Below are 21,342 nucleotides of genomic sequence, written 5' to 3'. Positions count from 1 at the left end.
GAATTATGCACATTTCATTGTTGGTTTAATCATGAATGTGACTGTTGGGCAGACTGGAGGGACCATTCAGGTCTTTATCTGCCATCATTTACTATTTAAATTTGACTTTTGTTTTACTGATTTATATTTGATGCTTTTGGCTTTGTGATTCTATCTGAAGGTTTTTGTTTTTTTCCTTGCCCATTGGTTTTTATTACTTACATTTTTATGTTTTGTCTGATGTATTGTTTGTCCATTGTTACCAACAGACGTTTAGATAAGTAGGATACAATTATAATGAAATAAATTTTGAACGTAAGAATAACAATACTGGGTCAGACCAGTGGTCCATCTAGCCCAGTATCCTGTTTCCAACAGTGACCAGTCCTGGCAGCAACCCAAATAGTAGCAACACTCCATGCTACCAATCCCAGGGCAAGCAGTGGCTTTCCCATGTCTGTCTCAATAGCAGACTATGGACTTTTACTCCAGGAACTCGTCCAAACCTTTTTTGTAAACCCAGATACGCTAACCGCTGTTATCACATCTTCCGGCAATAAGTTCCAGAGTAACTATTTGCTGAGTGAAAAAATATTTCTTCCTGTTTGTTTTTAACTTCGAGTGTCATTGTACTTTTTGCAAGAGTAAAAAATGAGTTCACTTTTATCCGTTCTACACTACTCCTCAATCGTATCTCCCATCGTCTGTCTCTTTTTTTTTTTTTTTTTTATCATTTTGGTCGCTCTTCTTTGAACCTGTTCTAATTCCATTATATCTTTTTTGAGATAACGGCGACCACAACTGAATGTAATATTCAAGGTGAGGTTGCAGCATGGAGCAATACGGAGGCACTATAGTATTCTTGGTCTTATTTACCATCCCTTTCCTAATAATTCCTAGCATCCTGTTTGCTTTTTTGGCTGCCGCCACACAGTGAGCAGAAGACTTCAACATATTGTCTACAATGACACCTAGATCTTTTTCTAGGGTGCTGACTCCCAAGATGTTCCCTAGCATCAAGTAACTATGATTTAGCTTATTATTCCCAATGTGCATCACTTTGCATTTGTCCACCTTAAGGGCCCTTTTACTAAGGTGCACTAATGATTAGCATGTGGTACATGACAAAACTCCCATAGGAATATAATAGGCTTCTTATTTAGCACGCAGTAAATCCATTAGCACACCTTAGTAAAAGGACCCCTAAATTTCATCTGCCATTTGGATGCCCAGCCTTCCAGTTTCCTAAGGTCTTCCTGCAATTTTTCACAGTCCACATTCATTTTAACAGCTTTAGTTTTGTGTCATCTGCAAATTTAATCACCTCACTTGTCATTCTGATTTGCAGATCATTTGTAAATGTTAAATAGCACCAATCCCAGTACAGATCCCTGAAGCACTCCACTATTTACCCTCCTCCACTGAGAAAAATGGCTATTTAACCCAAACCTCTGTTTTCTGTCCAATAATCAGTTCCTATCCCGTGAATCTTTCTTTAATTTTCTCAGGAGCCTCTCCTGAGGAACTTTGTCAAAAGCTTTATGAAAATCTAGATCCACTACATCAGCTGGTTCAACATTATCGACATGTGAAGGAAATTGGTGAGGCAAGACATCCCTTTGCTGAATCCATTCTGACTGATCTAAAACTTTGCTGGGTATAAGTGCTAATGTTCCGTGCAGAACATACAGGATATTTTTCTTTAAAATATACTGTGTTCTGAATTTTATTCTTATTTGAAATCCGTGGCGAGCAAATTGTATGTAGCTGGAAACAAATTATGCCTTCTGGGAGGTAATAGGCATATATATTTTTTTGTCGGAGGGGAATGGGAGGAAAATTAAAACAATAGATGTGTGATATAAGTCTGTATGCTGCAGCATTTTGTTTTTGAATCTGACACAACCACTACATTTTTATCTTGCATACTACTTAACATTTCTAGAGCGCTACTAGGGTTACGCAGCGCTGTACAATTTAACAAAGAGAGACAGTCTCTGAGCAAAGAGCTTACAATCTAATAGATAAGAGTGAGACAAATATAGGACAATCAAGCCATTGTGACATCACTGATGAGGTTGGCTCTTAGGCATTGGTGGAATGAGGCATTATGACATCACAATCTCAGCTCTGGTTAAATCACTGCTATATGTAATACTACTACTACTACTTAACATTTCTAGAGCGCTACTAGGGTTACGCAGCGCTGTACAATTTAACAAAGAGAGACAGTCCCTGCTCAAAGAGCTTACAATCTAATAGAAGAAAATGTTCTTGAGCATGAGTGCCATTACCTTGGTGTTCCCTCATGTGACAGTTAAGTGCTTCAAATGTTTTTCAGTTTTATCCTTTCAGCTGACATACTTTGTATTTAGGTAAGGTTTCAAATAATATATGAAGGGTTGACCCCACGACTCAGGCCATCGCACAGTGCAGCATAGTGCAGGAAATGTTCAAACCAAATGTACAGTGGGGTTTGCAGGGATGTGCCCTGGAGGTTTGACCTGAACGGTGGTGATGGAGAAAAGTTGTTGGTCTCTACTGTGGCCCCTCATTCCTCAGTGTAAATGAGACTCTTTGAGTCACCTCAATTTGCCATCTGGGACAAAAGATTTAAAAAAGTAGTGAAAACTTAGGGAGAAAATAACACATTCTGTGTTTATTTTTTATATGTGATTTTTTTTTTTTTTACTATTTTGTTACCTTTGGAAAATGTGTGGAAACATGGGTGATGAAAAGCCTTTAATTTGTATATATTAATCGAATACATGAATTAATATAATTTGTCTTAACATTTTGTAGACTACAAAGGGAGCATCTTCCTTCAAGATTATCCGGGGCATTGAAGCTGTTGGTGGTAGCCTCAGGTGTGCAATACAGTTTTGTTTTTAAATCAATGAATCATGTGTACTAATGTTACAATCTAGGATGTAATTCAGTGAGTAATGGGAAGCCTGTTTTCAAAAATGGTATCCTATAATCCCATCTTTTTGCACTGTGGATAAGCTAACTTGCAGACGCCAGATACTAAGGTCTGAATGCCTTTGGAGAGCGAATTGCAATATACCACCAGAGAATGTACTAAAGAGCTTTTTGAGATGCTGATTGTATCAAATGGATGGTTTTCAACTTAAATAAATTAAAAGATAACTGAAAACATATGGGCCGTAAATAATAGGTCTGGATCAATGAGCACACTTAATATCAAAGAATTCATTTTGAGTAGTAGATATTGTCAACAGATTTCAGAGTTTTAACCTCCAGAGTGCCACTGTCCCGTAGCAGTAGGCATTGCCATGCTTCTTCACCACTAGTGGACAATACAGTTTCCATAGGACAGTGGCATGAGATCTGTTGACAGTAATATCTAATGGCTTTATATGTTATCACACTTGGTTACATTTTATTATTCCCAATCATGGTTCAGTCATTAGGTTTCACAGTACATAGCAGCTGTTAAGAAAGCTACACAATTCAGTTACTAGGTTTCACAGTTGCATGAAATGAAATGCACAATTGAATCACTAAGAGCTAGCCCTGTAGGGATAGGGGTATGGTCGCACTGGATGTGTACATGGTGGAGAAAGTAGGTAGATATTCCTTATGTAATTTCCAGTGTGTATGTCTATGATAAGGAGAGTGTAAAGACAATTTGAATGGAGCAAATTCCTTAATTGCAATGTTTTTTATAAATGCATTGGTCCATTTTTATTTTATTTATTTACTAGCCGTTGAGCCCGTAAAAACGGGCTGGTATTGGGGTTTTCCTTCCTTCCCCCTCCCTCCCCATGAGGTCGCCGCCGCCGCCATCCCTCCACCCGGCCCGGGCCCTCTCTCTCTCCGCTACTAAACTTACACATCCATTCGCCGGAACGCAGCAAGCACATCAGCTGAGCTGCCGTCGGCCCTTCCTTCTCTGCCTGTGTCCCGCCCTCCTGTGACGTAACGTCAGCGAGGGCGGGACACAGGCAGGGAAGGAAGGGCCGACGGCAGCTCAGCTGATGTGCGTGCTGCGTTCCGGCGAATGGATGTGTAAGTTTAGTAGCGGAGAGAGGGCCGGGTGGGGGGGGGGGGTAACGGTAGCGGCGACCTCGGGTGGGCGGGTGGGGGGGAGCGGTATCAACCTCGGCGGCGCAGTAGAGACTTCCCTCTCTGTCCCGCCCTCATCATCACGTATTGACGCGGGGGCGGGACAGAAAGGGAAGTCTCTACTGCGCATTTGCGAGTGAGTCGGTCACTCGCCATTTATATGTTTGATTTTGTGTGGGGGGGGTCTTATTTCTCTGGAACCCCCAGTCTGATGTAGCTCTCATTTTAGCACCTGATGTTTTTCACTAGTTTTAAGCTCAATCCAGATGTTTTGAGAGGGGGGCATTGATAACCTTATTTATAATTTTTTTTTTTAATATCCAGTTGATTGGAAAGAAAAAATATTATATTAACCAGTCTCCTTTTGCAGTGTGACGTCTACAAGGGAAAGCATGATTTACAGTGTGGAATGTCTGCGTGACCATATGTAAGTATATTGCTGAATAGCTTAGTGTGTGCAGACATTATGATCTCAATCATTTTGCCTGATCAGATACTCAACCCCGTCAGTATTCTTGGGATTACCCTCACTGATCATAATACTCAAGCCAGGATAAAATTGAAAGTGTTTCCATAGTAGCCTCCACTCAATAAATCCAACTTGTGATTAGCAGCAGGGCTTATGATCATGATTTCTAAAACGGGTCTTAATTTGTGTTTGCACAGTACTTAACAGTTACTGCTGTAGTAGAATGTAGATACCTAGCACACCCTACAGCTGCTTTGTTACACAGGCAGTGATGAGTTAAACCACAATTTCCTTTGTATCTTCCTCATCATAGTCTCATGGAAAGATTTTTCATTATACCTTAGAATTCAGTGTTTGGAATCAATTATAAAACTGATTTGTTTTGTTTTGTTTTTTTTTATTTCTTTTTGCTAAATTCAGATAATTGCATTCATGTACTCCCTTTTACAGGGATACTGTCATGGAATATCTGATTAACGTCACCACAGCCCCTGAATTCAGGCCTTGGGAAGTGTCTGACATTCAATCAAAATTAAAGCATGATAAAACAGTAGCCTTTCAGAATCTACAAGTTGGTAAGATATTACCTACACCAAAGTTGTAATTTTGATGAGTGAATCTTGAAACAGAAGTTCTTGCTTTTTTATAAATAAGTTTAACAATATCTAGACTATATTGCTGGGGAAGACCTTATTTTTGATTTTTTTGCATTATGTTGTGGTTTTTTTTTTTTTTACCTTTTTAAGCTTGACTTTGTCCTTTCGTACCCATGTCACAATCAACCTATTTCCCCCACTGGGTTCTGCAACTAGTTTTCAGGTGACAAATTTTGGGTTTCCTGACACCTGGGAATTTTTCTGCTACTGCCTAGAATTGAGTCTTAGTGGCACTTCAGATGGCATGCTTTTCCTTTTTTTTGGACACTAATATCTATAACAGTAGATATTCTAAGGGAATGTATAGAACAATACGTGATTAAGAAAGCTTAAGGGTTGCTTGAGTAATTTAATAGCTAAGCTATAAAGCACAAAAATGCAAAATTGTACATTTGAGGTGCAGAAATCGGAGGGAGAAGTACGTGATAGAGATGAGATGCTGGTACGCACTAAGCAGTAAACAGACTTCAGGATGATGAATCATGCTTTTTCGATATCTGAATAACGTAAAGAAGTAAACTTTTTTTTTTTAGAGAAAAGGAAATTGTAGAACAAAAAGTCACAATAGAGGGAGTACCATTAGAAACTATTCATGCAAAGAGTGGCGGAAGCATGGATTAGCCTCACAAGGAAGGTGATGGAGACAAAAACAGTAGTTGAATTCAAGGAGGTGTTAAATAGAAAGATGGTGATAAACTCTGGGGCCTGAAGTCATGCAATGGGGTATAAATTGGGCATATACAGTAGGCCTTGCGTCCTTATCTGTTACCACATTCTGTTTCTGTGATCTCCGTATAGAGCATTCACTTTGTCTAATGATTTAACTGTAGCAATGCCTACAGCATGACTCTTGCTGTCTGTCATATATGATTTTGAAATGAGGTTTAAAGTTTATTAATTTGACTGCCTTTTCATCTGTTAAAACAAATAGCAAAGCAGTTTACAAGAAAAAATACCTTTAGAGTACACTGAAGGCAGCCATTATATTGTAGGCAGGGTTTCAGTGTGTGGGAGGTAATACATAGAAGTAAAATAAAACAAAAGAAAATAAGATGATACCTTTTTTATTGAACTAACTTAATACATTTTTTCATTAGCTTTCAAAGGTAACGCCTTCTTCAGATCAGAAATTCAGAAATAAGCAAATTACTTTATTAGGATTTATATCAAAATGTATCTGTGAAACATAAAAGCATTCTAATGACAGTCTCATGGGGAAAGGTAGGAGGGGGGGGGGGAGGGAAACAGGGAGAGATGTACGGGTGATCAAAGGACGGTTTATAATGTGATAGGAACCCTAGATCTTAAATCTTGTGTGACGGCTATCAAAATATTTCATCATTTTAACTTCAAAGGTTTTATGTTCCTGGATGGTTTTGAAATTTCCTTTTAGTTTTCTCGCCATAGTCATTCCTGCAGTGCCCTGGTCTGGCAAAATGCTGATTAGTACTGTAGTGTTTAATATGGTGCCCATGTAAATTTGGCCTGTCTCTCCAACATAGCATTCTTCTTCAAGTTTTTGCATTGAATAATATACACTATATTTGAAGATGAGCATGTGTAGGATCCCCGTATGCTGAATGTTTTTCCCATGTGAGTTACTGTGGGGTCGTATGATATGTGTTGGCTTGATGTATTGCAGGGATGTGTGCCATTCTCTTTTTCAGTTCCTACTGATCTGTTTGTGAGGAAAACATTTTCTAGCAAATTATTCCTACCTCTTTGAACTGTTCTTGCTACATTTTGTTTCTATAGAAAGTATTTGTTGCCGTGAATAAAGACGTATGGTTTGAATATTTTTCAGGGTGAGATTTATTCCTCCCAGTGCAGCAAATCTGCCGCTGCTCTTTAGGGATGAAAGAATCCCATCCAAGGCTGCTTCTGGTTTATTTACCTCATTTATCGAAACTCCTTAATTAATTGATCTTAGTCTTCAATCTGCTACATTTTTTTTCTGTAGAAACTAATTGTTTTTTTGCCATGAATAAAGTTGTATGGTTGCTCTGTTGATCTACTCGGTCATCAATCAGCTACATTTTTTTAAAGGTGTGAATAAACATGGATAAAGGGGAACCTGTTGATGTAGTGTGTTTAGATTTTCAGAAAACTTTTAACAGAGGCCCTCATGAGAGACTGCTGAGGACATTAAAAAGCCATGGGATAGGAGGCAAATATTCTGTTGTGGATTTGGAACTGGTTAAAAGATAGAATACAGAGAATAGGGTTAAATGGACATTTGTAGATGGTATTGGATATGCAATTTTATTAATTCCTGGTCATCTGGCTATACTTAAATGATTAATTGGATGGAACGACTCTCATATTAGGAAACGCTAAAGAGGTTAGGACTCTTCAGCTTGGAGAAGAGACACAAGGGGAAGGAGGGGTATTGAAGAGGTCTACAAAGTCCAGAGAGGAGCGGAATGGGTAAATACGAATCGATTTGTTTTACTCTTTCAAAAAGTACAGAGACTAGGGGACATACCATGAACTTGGTAATTCTTTTAAAACAAATAGGAGACAATATTTTTTTCACTCAACACCGCTTGGAATTCATTGCCAGAGGATGTGGTAAAAGCAGTTAGCTGGGTTTTAAAAAGGTTTGGACAAATTTCTGGAGGTCAAGTCCATAAACTATTATTAAGGTCGACCTGGGGATTCTACTGTTTATTCCTAAGGGTAGGTGGCATAGAATCTTTTTACGGGATTCTGCTAGATACTTGTAACCTGGCATGGCCACTGTTAGAAGCAGGATACTGGTCTAGATGGACCCTTGGTCTGACCCTTTATGGCCATTCTTATATCTTATGTCAATCTTCAGCAGTTTTCTGGTTATATGTATGTAGAGCAGAATTTGATTCTATACCAAAAATCATCTGGAAAAGTGTATGTGTTCTTTCAGCTGTTTATTCCTGTGCTTTCAGTCCCCGTTTCACTGTTCTCATTTTGTTTTTCATATGTGAATGAGTGAACACAGGACAGCTATGGTGCTTGTCAATTGTTCTAGACTTCATGTGCTAATAGAGAGTTATTATCTAAAATTGTAGTTTAAGAAATAGCATTTATAATTTGTACAAATGTGTTGTTTTCAAAGTAATTGTATATACACATTTTGAAGGGCAATTAATGATCTATTCACCATTGTTAGTGAGCAAGAAACTGTTTTCTAAGCCCATTTATTTTTCTTTTATTAACCTTATAGGTGTTCTTGAGAATCTTCATGCAGCAGCTTACCGCAACACGCTTGCTAACTCCATATATTCCCCTGATTTCATGATTGGAAAATTCACTCCGGAGCAGGTAGAAATTCAGTTTTTAATCTGTGCTTTCAACTAGAAAGAGCACTTTGATATTCCGCTACTGTAATTTCGCTGAAGCAAATATACAGTCACAGAGGTGTATCTGGACTTCGGCGGGAGGGGGGGCCAGAGCCAGAGTGAGAGGGCACATTTTAGCCCCCCCCCCCCCCCGCCAACGTCGCCTACCTTTGCTGGCGGGGGACCCCAACCCCCACCAGCCGAGGTCCTTCCGTTGCAAAGCTGGCGGGGGACCCCAACCCCCGCCAGCCGAGGTCCTCCCTTCCGTTGCAGCAAAGCTTCCTTCAGTTTCAAATTCTGAGTCCAACGTCATGCACGTTGTACGTGCAGGACGTCAGACTCAGAACAGGAAGCTTTGCTGCAACGGAAGAGAGGACCGCGACTGGCGGGGGTTGGGGTCCCCCGCCAGCAAAGCTAGGCGACGGCGGGAGGGTGGGTGGAGAGGGTCATCAGCAGGGGTTCCAGGGCCCCGTGGCCCCACGCAGATACGCCCCTGTATAGTCGGCATTATGTTATGTATGTTACAATCAAATAGTGCGCATGCTTTTTCGCATCACTGCAATATTTTTCTTAGCTCTTTCAAAAGTCAGGTTGTCTTTGATTATAAGCACACCATGAAAAGAAATAAAATCAATAGTACATCACACATGTGTCCCTTTTATCAGCGGGCGGTAAGGCTGCCACTAGGGTAGCGCACGGCAAATCGGCCCTTTTTGCCTGCTGCAGTAAAAGGTGGGCTCGGCGTGCGGCAATCCCATGTACCATCGCGAGCTGCCTTTTACCACCACTTGTTAAAAGGGCCCCATAGAGATGATTAAAAATGTATTTTAAAACTACTATTGTCGGTAGCCCTGTTATAAGGGAATAAATGTTTTGAAATATTCACTAGCACATAATATTATGTACATAGTCTTAAATGCATTTTTTTATTTTAATATAGCTACATCAGTTTGTACAGAACAACTTTACAAGTCCTAGAATGGCGCTGGTAGGGCTGGGTATGTATTCATTAAGCATACACTTCTCATTATATATAATGGTCTGTGAGAGAGAGTTTTCTATAGTCAAGAGAATTATATATTTTATATTTTCCTCATATATAAAATATCCGCTGTTAAAGTAGTTGTGAACTACTTCAGAATAAACTATCATGTTATCTTCCTATGGGCTACCCAGACAAGAAAACAGTGACAGCCCAAGAAAGGAAGCCTGAACTGCAAATCCCACAAGGATACTTTATTATGGAATCTGAAAAATGTTAGTCCTGATGACCCACATTGTGTAAAGAAATCTGTTACCTGATGTGGCCACATTTTGGCAAAATGTTCATGCCAAGTGCAAACAGCCAAACAGACTTTTAAGTCTTTGTGTTACCCAAGTTGCTGATGGACACATTATTAATTTACATTTGGCTGTTTCCACTCAAGAGTTTTGGATCCCTGAGGCAGGCTTGTGCCAAAACGTGGCCACATCGGATTAGAGACTTCTATACAGTGTAAACCATCAGGATTATTTCATTTTTTTAAAACTCTGTAATTAAGTATCTTTGTGGAACTCTTGTAGTTCAGATTTCCTTTCCTGGGTTTGACTCTGTGGCCCCAGGACACAGGTTTGAATGTGTGTGTGTTGGGGGGGGGGGGGGGGGTGGGTTCTTTCTCCTTCCCTATTAAGTTATTTAAGTCTTCTGTGAGATATTTCATATTTTAGGTGTGGAACATCCTGTCCTAAAGCAGATTGGGGAGCAATTTCTGAATATTCGAGGTGGTGCTGGTTCTGTTGGTGAAAAGGCCAAGTATCGTGGAGGTAAATCGAGAAGCAGGGCTGCTATTTTTTTTTTAATTGTTCTTTTTTGTTATACTATTCATTTCCTCCCAACATCTTCATAGACTTTTCAGACAAGTGGTTTTTACTTTACATGACATTTGAGAGTGTAAGACTGAACACTGCAGAATTCCAAATAGTAATGGAACAGATTACATCTAATACTTATATGCTGTGAATAACCAAAAAAATGGATCAATGTGGCTAAATAGGACATAATCCTAGAATTACAGCATATTAAAAAACCTAAACAATAATATCCTAGTAACCTCAAGCAACAATGTCCAGAATAATCGTTAATGCAAGAAGAATACATGCAGATATCAAGACGGTGCCAACTTTTGAACTAGACAGGTTTTCAGAACTTTCCGAAAAATTACGTAATTGAATTGATGGCTGATGGAATTCAGTAATTTATTCCACCACTTGGCTGCTTGATAGGTAAAGGAAGTTTGTAATACAGTTTTATATTTAACACCTAGAAGTGAAAGGAATTGTAAGGTCAAATAATGTTGTGAACTGGATGCATAATTTTTAGCTAGTAACAAAATCAGTGGTAACATATACCAATTCAGCAAGCAAATATACTTGATGTGATATATGCAGCAGGCATTATGCTTCTTTTTCAAGGAAAACGAGAGAGAATGGTAGAATGCTCCTGAGCATTTTACTTTTGATATAACAGTAATTCTTACATCCCATTTCACTGGTAGAAATGTGGTTGGCTTTGTCTGCTGAATAACATTTGACATAGTAACATTCCTCTTCCTAGTTAGGTTAAAGAAAAATGTAGGAATAATCTTAGCAGCTAGCTCGTTTAAGCATCCAGACCCATTTTTATTGAAATGACAATGAATTCTCCTTTTGTGCTGTTGTTTTCTTTTCAGCTGAACTGCGCACACAAAATGGTGATAACCTGGTCCATGCTGCTATTGTAGCTGAAGGCGTTTCAACAGGAAGTGACGAGGCCTATGCTTTTAGCATCCTTCAGCATGTTCTAGGTGCAGGACCTTTCATTAAGAGAGGGAGTGGTGTTGGCAGCAAACTGGTACAGAGTGTAGCCAAAGCAACTAGTCAGCCTTTTGACGTAAGTTGCTGGATTTGCTCAAGGTCTTGTCTGTTGTGCCATCACACAAATAGTATGGAGAAAATTAAGCAATGCTTTTCTTGCATCCCATCATAAATTCTGGCAAGTTCTATAATATATTTAAACAGGCCAAGCCAATCCTAGGGCAGAATGATTTGAAGAATACTGGTTTTAGTGGCTACATTGTGCTTTTCCCAAGACTAATTTGCTAATTTGATAAAGCGCCTTTTACCCAAAGGTCAAGTATTTGGAAACTCCCATTTTAAAAATAAAATCCCTGTGGACTTTGGAGCATGGTCTGTTGTCCATTAAAAGTTCTGTTATCTGAAAATTGGTTGCCTTTGTATGCTACATTTATGTGGGAAAATATCCATAGCCTCAAATGTTTTTTGGTTTTTTTTTTTTTTTAAATCAGGAAAACTCCCACTATCTGGAACAAGCTTGGTCCCATCTATTCTGGATAATAGCGATTGTACTGTACCCATATTTTCCCTTTTGCTATTCAGCTCTGTATTTAATGTAGCCCAAAATCTGGGCTCAGCTGTGCTTCAGTTTCAGCTGAGAATGCCAGTGTATTTTTGGCTGAAATTGACCCCCCCCCCCCCCCCCACATGAGAACATTCTTCCCCCCCACATACACGTCCTCAAGCCTACCGTTAGAAGCGCTGGTGGTCTAGTTGCCTCTTCAGGCCGGGAGCCATCCCCAGTTGCTACTGCCCATGCTGGTTGTATAGTCAAAGTGGCTGCCACAACTTCCTGCAGCAATCTTGGCAGCCATTTTGAGATCGGAAGAACCAGCATGGGCAGAAGCAACTCTGGATCACTCCTGCCCTGAAGAGGCCAGTAAACCACCATGGCTTCCTAAGGTGGGGGGGGGGGGGGGGGGGGGAATGATGATTTTGGTGACACCTAAAACCCCTGTTTCAGTAGCCAAATTTAATAATCTGATTTTGTAGAGTGCATAACATTTGGAGAGTTATAAAATACCTGTGCAAACATAAGTCCCGCTGGTCCAGAATACAGTAGGTTCTTTTGAGTTGTTTACTCTTTATGAAACTTTGTAGTATGCTTGCAAATGAAAGTAGAATGTGATAGCACACAATTCAGAATTGCCTGCTCCAGTTTAGGGTTTTTTTTTCTAATGTTCATAAGACATTTATGTTGCATTTTATAGGTTTCAGCGTTCAATACTAATTATTCTGATTCAGGACTTTTTGGCATTTACACCATATCACAGTCTGCAGCTGCTGGCGATGTAAGTTACTGATTATAACTCACTGTGTGCTTTTTTTTTTTTTTTTTTTTTTTAATTATTGTCATAAACTGAATTCATACACTATCCAGTGCATTTTGAATTTGGATGTTAGCGTATGTTTTTGCAATTTTCAATAGCTTGTATAAATAGTCAAAATTTTTGCTATCATGAATCTGATTTCCTAGCACAGTGTTTGCTTTATAATGTTACTAGTAAAAAAAGGCCCGTTTCTGACACAAATGAAACGGGCGCTAGCAAGGTTTTCCTCGGAGTGTGTATGTTTGAGAGAGTGTGTGTGAGAGAGAGTGAGACTGGGTGCGAGTGTGTCTGTGAGAGAGAGAGAGAGTGTGTGTGAGCATGAGAGTGTGTTCGTCCCCTCCCTCCCTCACTGCCTCTGAGTTCCAGGGTCGTCCCCTCCCTGCCTCTCTCCGAGTTTCAGGGTCCCCTCCCTCCCCTGCATTCATCCATATGCAGGCAATGTCCTCTGTGTCCTGCCCCCTCCATCCATCCATGTGCAGCATCTCTCCCCTGCCTCCTCCACCTCCCTCCGAGTTCCAGGCCCCCCTCCAAGTTCCAGTGTCCCCCTCCCTCCCAGTTCCAGGGTCCCATGGAACTGGGAGGGAGGGGGGACGGAGAACGTTGGAGGAGTGACGTCAACAGGTGGTTACGATCCCAGTGAGACACATTGGAATGTTGGAGGAGCAAATTATTATATTAGATTTGAACTTGCACAGTATTATAGTAAATGATGATGGCAGATAAAGAACAAAATACTCTATCCAGGGTGCCTTGTTGAGAATTGCCCATTTTGGGTAAATTTACACATAGACTCTGATATAGTCCATATCACCCCTTCTCCCTATCTTTTACCTGAGTACTCAACACTTCTATCATTGCCTTTCATATATGTTGCAAGCATACCCAGAATCGTTACAGTGATGGTCGCTTCCACCTCTAGCATTAGGCTCCTTCAGGCCTTGCCATCCCCAGATTTGCTTCCTGCAAAACCAATATTTGAACCAACACCAGTCCCTTTTTCAAATGTCCCCACAGCCTTGAAGGTTAGTGATATAAAAATCCAGTCTTCCCATGCACTTTGAAGTTTGGGTTTTAACCATGATCCCAATATGCTAGTTAGCTCAGTCTTATCGGAAGCTCGATAACTGCATAAGCATCACCGTACCGGGACAGACCAAAGGTCTGTCAAGCCCAGCATCCTGTTTCCAACGGTAGCCAATCCAGGACAAGAATACCAGAGAGTTACACAGTGAGTGAATAAATATTTTCTTTGATTTAGTTTAAATTTACTAAGTAGCTTCATTGCATGCCCCCTAGTCCTTGTATTCTTGGAAAGAGTAAGCAAGCAATTCACGTCTACCACTCTATTCAGTATTTTATAGACGTCTATCATATCTCCCCTTATCTTTCTCTTCTCCAGCTGTCTTAGCCTTTCCTTATCTGTCTCTTCTCCAACTGTCTTTAGCCTTTACTCATTGGGAAGGGGGGAGAGAATCCCATCCATCCCCTTTATAATTTTGGTAAACCTTCTCTGTACCTTTTCTAATTATGCTATATCTTTTTTTAGATGCCATAACCAGAATTATACACAGTATTCGAGGTTCAGTCACACCATGGAGCGATACAGAAGCATTATGATTTTCTGTTTTATTCCCCATTCTTTTCCTAATCTTGATGTTTTGTTTGCTTTCATGGCCACTGCTCTACACTGAGGAGAGGATTTCAACATATCATCAGTAATACCTAGATCCTTTTCCTGGATGGTGACCCCTAATGTGGAACCCTACATGATGTATTTATAGTTTAGATTTGTGACAGAACAGTGTGTGTTGAGCCTGTAAAACTGCCTTATTTCCTGAAGTGTATTTCTTCTAGTAGCCAGCAGGTGGTGCATGTTTTATGTTAAAGCTGTTATAGAAAAGTGAATGCTCCCTCCTTAGTTTCACTCAGTGAGGAAGTGATCTACAGTACTGTGAGCAGTATTCTTTTAAAACTTGTTGTTTTGGGCTGGGATTGGCCCAGGAGCTCATTTTCATTTGGATTTTAATGGCTTTTTCACCAGTCTTAGCCCGGGAGAAGAGAGAGACGGATATCTTTGCTGAGGCCCTGTGAACAGTTGTATTTGATAATCTGTAAGCAGCATATTTCATGATCTCTCCAAATACTTTTTAGAAAGTAAACAAATGTTTAGTTAGTGTTATATTTGATCATATTTCAGTTACCTGTTATTGTTTGCTGATTGCACTTTTTCTGTTTGTTCGATTTTTCAGACAATAAATAATTTTCAGTTTGTTGACTCTGCCTGTTTGGACTGATAAAGAATCCTGGTGGTTTGTGTGTTCGGTCTGTGAATGCTTTCTGGGAACTGTGGTACCACTGGGAGTGTGGCTCCAGTAACCTAGAAATCACGGGGGATAATTTGAGAGTGGGAGACTCGCCCAGAGGCGGTTGTGACCCAGTCGGTGGGAGGAAGGTGCTAGTGTAGAGCATAAGCGGCAGGTGTAAGCAGACCTGAGCTGTGGATAGACCCTTTAAATGGCCGCAGAGTAACCCCAGGGTTTCTTGACAGGATTCCTCTTTCCTATATGCATCGGTTTGCACTTGCTCACATTAAATGTCATCTGCTGTTTGGACAGTTTTAGTCTCCTAAGGTTCTCTTTCAGTTACTCACAATTCTCTTGTGATTTAACAGCCTTGAATAACTTTGTGTTGTCACCAAATTTGATCACCACCTCGCTCGTTATTTCTGTTTACAGGTAATTTTATAAATATGCTAAAAATCAGCGGTCCCATCACCGATCCAAGGAACCCCACTATTTACCCTTCTCTACTGATAATATTGACCGTTTAATCCTACTTTTTATTTTCTATTTCTTAACCAGTTTTTAATCCACAGTAGGATACTGCCTCCTATCCCATGACTGCTTAATTTCCTCAAGAGTTGTTCATGACACATTTTGTCAAATGCTTTCTGAAAATCCAGATATACAACATCAGTTGGCTCACCTTCATCCAAATATTTATTCACCCCTTTGAAAAAACATAGCAGGTTAGTGAGGCAAGAATTCCCTTGGCTAAATCCATGTTGACTTTGTCCCATTAAGCCATGCCTCTGTGTATAATTGTTCTTTATAATTGTCTCTTATTTTGCCCAGAACCAACATCAGGCTCACAGGTCTGTAATTTAAATTTGTCATTATGTTGGCCACCCTCCATTCTTCAGGTACCACATTTGATTTTAAGGATAAACTACAAATTACTGAATAATAGATGAGCAGTTTATTTTTGTGTTTTATAAATACTCTCAAGAATATGCCACCCAGTCCAGGTGATTTTCTACTCTTTAGTTTGTCAGTTTGCCATATTAAATCCTCCAGGTCTACAGAGATTTGTTTTAGTTCTTGCGACTTATCACCAGTAAATATTATTTGTGGCATGGGTATCTCCCCTACATCTCCGAGAAGAACAAAGCGAAGAATTCATTTAGTCTCTCCGCTTTGGCCTTGTCCTCCTTGAGTGCCCCTTTTACCCTCTGATCATCTAGTGGTCCAATTGATTCTGTTATCAGATTCTTGCTTCGAATGTACCTTAAAAAAGTTTTTTACACTTATACCGCTGCCATTATCGTTTTAGATCACCATTAGATATTTAAAACCAAAGATTTCTTTTTAAGTAAATGTGTGTATATTGGACATTGCTTGTCCTTTTATTCTAAGGGTTGTATTTATTCTAAGGCTTGTATTTACATAATTGTCTCTCAGAAGTATGTTTGTGTACTGTCATCAGTTTATACAGCACTGTTAAAAGATAACTCAGAAAATTTCTTACCATATTTGGTTTAGCTTAGAAAGCAAATAACTTGAGGAAGGTGATATGGAAATCATTTGAATTTGTGAAATGGCCTCCCATTGGAGGTGGTGGAGATGAAAACTGTATCCAAATTCAAGAAAACTTGGAATAAGAACATAGGATCTCAAAGAAAGGATAGTAAATGGCATGGATAGACAGATTGAACAAGCCATATGGTCTTTATCTGCCTTCATTTTTCTATGGTAAGAGAATTGCATTGGTGTACCCAGATTTTGCAGTTCTTTGCATTAACCACACTACATAGCCCTCCAAAAAAAGTCTTGATGTAGAGGAACTAAGATTACTGTTTAAGAGGGGGAGAATACCAAACTGCGTTGTGCATGATTCCCCAAACAAGGATATCTGTTCCCATTAAACTTGATCCTGTTGGTATATGCTTCTGGTCTGGTATAAAGGTGAAGCCCAGCAATCTGTAGAACCTCATGGAAAAGAAAAATAACTACAGCTACTGTTTTAGGTCATCAAGGCTGCTCTGAACCAAATCCAGACAATTGCCCAGGGCAACATCACAGAGGCTGATGTCACAAGAGCCAAGTAAGTTCAAGTGTTATGAATTCATTTGTCGATGGTAAATTGATGATTGTTGTTCCATATACAGTGGAAACAAGTTCAAATCTTGAAAAATTATATTTGCATTTTATATATTTAGATGGCAGCACCTCATCCCTCTCTTAGGCTTGTGCTATTCAATATGTTTTCATACACGTACAAATCATTTGCTTTAAAGCTTAGAAAGCATAAGTGTGGACCTTTAGAGACTGGAGAGAGAAATATAATTTCTGTAAGACTAAAATACTAGTTACTGTAGCCATTTTTATTGAACTGTAGAGCCCAGCTGAAAACAAGATACTTGATGTCACTTGAAACTTCAGATGGATTCGTAGATGAAATTGGCTCTCAAGTATTGACGTCTGGAACTTATACATCACCTACTGCTGCGTGTCAAAAGATTGACTCTGTAGCCACAGCTGACATTGTAAAAGTAAGTGAAGAAGACATTAAAACACAGTTTGTACTTGTTCATAATGGAAGCATTTTGGGGGCATAATTTTGTCTATGGAAAGCTGTTGAGTGAATTTGATGCTTTACCTTCAAATAAGCAGTGCTAACATTTATAGCAAAGGTTATTTCCTTAGTATTAAATTCTCTTACCTTTAGTTCCTTAATAAGCTGAGAATAAGGGTTTTATCAAGTAAAGGAAGTAATTTTAGAATAGTTGTGCAGCATCTGCACATTCAAATGGCAGCATTTACATATTTGTAAATATCAGTTATTAATATGCTGCTATTTATGTGTTGTAGATGCTGTGGGGCAGATGGATTTTAAGGGAGAGTGGTTTGGGAAGGCCTAAAAAAAGGATTATATACACTGATAGATACTGTAACGTGGTTAAGGGGATTGCACCTCTTTAACTGCCGTCTTCTGTCCTAATCAGATACAAAGCACACACGCACAGACACAAACATGTACAGTGCAGTCCGCTTAAGTGCAAGGGTCTGGGACCAAAGAAATACATGCAGTTAACCGGAGAGTGCACTTAACCGTTGTGACCCAAAAAAGAAGCTTGGCATCTGATAAAATATGTACAGTACTGTTTATTATACGTTCAGTATACAGTCTCCGTTAACTGGCATTAGGCTTACTTGAAGTAATCAGTCATAGTCCTCTCTACACTCTTGTGTCTGTGAGTTTGATAGACTACGTTTGCCAGACGGTAAAAACTGTCATAGCACTGACATCCAGTGGCCTCCAGATAGGCCCGCACGGTGTTGAGACTCTCCAGCGCTCTTGCAAAAGTGACAGGAGGTTGTTGAATTTCGTCAGCATATGCCTCACTGCTCATTTCATTGTCTGTTTCATCATCAGTCGTTGCTGCGTGTAGGCGCGTATCTCGACATCAGTGCTGTCTTCAGCTGTTTGTAGATCGTAATCAACAGCTACGTAGTGATGAAACTCCTCTTCAGTAACACCGGCTGGGATGTCAATAGCCTGTTCATATGACGCGTTTGCAACAGCTGCATCTGTTTCATCCCTCTCCACATCCCTAACAAAGCTTGCCCGCTTGTAGCAGTTCACAATGGTTGCCTGTGTAACATGATTCCAGGCTTCTTTCTGCATATGTAGGGAATCCAACAGTGATTGATTACGAGCCAGTTCAACAGCACGTTTATCCTTGCCAGTCTGGTCATCCATAACGCTCATCAGACGACGTAGCACAAGAGCCCGATAATGTTTTTTGAAATTGGCTATTATGCCCTGATCCATAGGTTGGATCAGAGAGGTAGTGTTTGGTGGCAGGAAGACCACCTTGACGTTACACAGCCTGACATCCTCACTGTGTGCAGCACAATTATCACAGTGCAACAAAATCTGACGCTTTTGTGCCCGCTTTCTAGTGTCTAACTTCTTTAGCCACTGCTTCCAAATTTCCCCAGTCATCCATGAATTTGCATTAGCCTCATATGACACAGGAAGTCGCTTAACATTCTTGAAGCAATGGGGCTGTTTGCTCATTCCAATGACGAGTGGTTCCAACTTCTCACTCCCATCCACATTGCAGCAACTACTTCCTGTAGTTTCGGCTTGTTTGAATGCAAGTGTTCCATCAGGAATCGCTTGCCAGTAGAGTCCATTTTCATCAGCATTGAAAATGTCACGAGGTGCAAACTCGTTCAAGATGGTAGGAAGAACTGAAACAACCCAATTTTCAGCACCAAAGTCTTGTTTTTCACCATGCTGTTTCTTGAATTTTATGTTGTTCCTCTCCTGCCATCTTTCCAACCATCCAACAGTGGCTTTGAATTCAGTTAGTCCAAGACTTTCAGCTAGCTGATTAGCTTTCTCCATAAGCAGTGGACCACTGACAGGAAACTGTCTGCTCCTGACTTGAGAAAACCACTGAAGAAGAACATCTTCTAACTCAGCTTTTCCCGCCCGTTTTCATTTCTGGTGTGGATTTGTATTGTTTTGCCAGTCTTTCAGAAGCTTGTCTTTCTGCTTCAAGACACGTGAAATTTGACTGGGATTGACACCATATTCTATAGCAATAGATGCTTGACTTTGTTTTCTAATTTTTTAAAGAACTTCTATTCGTTCAGCCAGTGTAAAAGTCTTACAGTTGCACAACGACGACTCCTCCAGTGTACACTCTAACAACTTTCTTTTGCTTCTGCCTGTGGCAGTTAACCAACGAGATTTTAAATTTACTGCCCCTTTGTCACACGCCAATCGGCTTCCATATTCCGTGCATGCGCTTATGCAGAGTCTTTCCTGCAGAGAAGCGGTCTTAAACCATGCATATAAGCGAATCTTGCACTTATCAGTGGTGTGCTAAACTGAAGTTTGTCCCCATAGAAATTGATGGTGCCAAAAACGGGACCGAAGTACGGCATGCAGTTAAACAGAGCATGCCCTTATCCGACGTGAAAAATGGAGTGCACTGTATATCCGACACATGAGTGCACAGACGCACACAAACATGTACAACCCCATACATACCCACTAACCATCCCCTCCCACCACACACACACAGAGGTTGGAAAGAATTTCATGAGCCATGCTCTGTTTGCTTTCAAATAAGTACCTGTATATACTATGTAAACCGCTTTGAAAGTAGTTGCAGAAAACCCCCACAGAAAGGCGGTATATCAAGTCCCATTCCCTTTCCCCAGTTATTCAAGTCTCTGTGCCTTACAGTTTTATCACATACCAAGTTTTTGTCCCACTCCTTTAATGGAGAATTGTTTTGCTCCCAGACAGATGGATAGACGTTCCCACCCCACCCCCCCTTTTTTTTTTTTAATAATTCTTTCCAACTTCCATTGGGTTGGAAAGAATAGAAAACTATTTCACTCAGCTAATTGGTTCCTCTTGTACATGCAGTCTTGTGAAACCCGTCTCTTAACAGATGTAAAGCCCCATGTGTTGCCACTCAATTTTTTTAATGTGTTTCTTTGTGAAATCACTTCTCCCATTGTACGGACCAATAAATACACTTGTATGTGCTGATGTTCTTTTACATATTTGTGTTCAGCAGAGGCACTTGTAAAATACTGAAGGAACTGAAAATCCGGACCTGGACGTCCTGTGCAAAATGGGGCTTAGAATGTTTGATGTATTTTGTGTTGCCACTGTGCATATGTGGGGTAGGCAAACAGCTAATAATAAATTCCACAAACATTTTTGTGTATGCCTGATTTTGAGATCCTGCTGATTTGGTTTATTGCTGATGATACAATCACTAAAACATACTGGTTCATTATTTTCTCTCTCCTATTCCTTGTGTACCACTGTTTTGATTGTGAAATGGAAATCTAAGAGACAGATGTAATTTGATCACATGTTCTAATATGTAACTTGTGTTTTTCAGGCTGCAAAGATGTTTTGGATTGGCAAGAAATCGATGGCAGTCAGTGGGAACCTAGGGCAAACACCATTTTTGGATGAACTCTAATCCTGGCATAAGATTTGAAAATTAAAAAAAAAGTTGATCACAAGAGCTTTAATATAAGTCTTTACATTGTTACCTAGCAATGTGTATGCCTGTTTTTTATTTATGAAGTCAGGTGCTTCAGAACGTTCAACCAATTTAGATATAATTCTGGCCTTGCTCAACAGTAATAAAATGTTCTGTCACACCCTTTGATTTATCTGTGATTGGTTGTAACTACTGTACCATGGTCATATTTGCTTAATGTGAAATATGAAAATGTTAAGAGTAAACTGTACTTCAGAATTATACTAAGGCACCCACACCCCCCCCCCCCCCACTACATAGGTCT

The 21,342-nt window shown here is 39.9% G+C and overlaps 1 protein-coding gene across 1 annotated transcript in view; it reads left to right on the top strand.

Moving 5' to 3' along the window:
• Positions 1-21,206, top strand: part of LOC115476190 (cytochrome b-c1 complex subunit 2, mitochondrial) — a 30,966-nt gene extending 9,760 nt beyond the window's left edge. The window contains exons 4-14 of the mRNA XM_030212425.1: positions 2,782-2,846; positions 4,439-4,495; positions 4,988-5,112; positions 8,396-8,493; positions 9,451-9,508; positions 10,218-10,313; positions 11,219-11,418; positions 12,593-12,673; positions 17,019-17,095; positions 17,390-17,543; positions 20,931-21,206. Coding sequence (XP_030068285.1) covers positions 2,782-2,846; positions 4,439-4,495; positions 4,988-5,112; positions 8,396-8,493; positions 9,451-9,508; positions 10,218-10,313; positions 11,219-11,418; positions 12,593-12,673; positions 17,019-17,095; positions 17,390-17,543; positions 20,931-21,014 — 1,095 coding nt within the window. The 3' untranslated portion in view covers positions 21,015-21,206. The remainder of the gene's footprint in view (positions 1-2,781; positions 2,847-4,438; positions 4,496-4,987; positions 5,113-8,395; positions 8,494-9,450; positions 9,509-10,217; positions 10,314-11,218; positions 11,419-12,592; positions 12,674-17,018; positions 17,096-17,389; positions 17,544-20,930) is intronic.
• Positions 21,207-21,342: the final 136 nt, after the last annotated feature.

Source organism: Microcaecilia unicolor, chromosome 8, assembly GCF_901765095.1.
Source record: "Microcaecilia unicolor chromosome 8, aMicUni1.1, whole genome shotgun sequence".
Taxonomy (NCBI): Eukaryota; Metazoa; Chordata; class Amphibia; order Gymnophiona; family Siphonopidae; genus Microcaecilia; species Microcaecilia unicolor.
The sequence above is the reverse complement of the archived record's forward strand: the minus strand, read 5'-3'. Positions and strand labels throughout refer to the sequence as shown.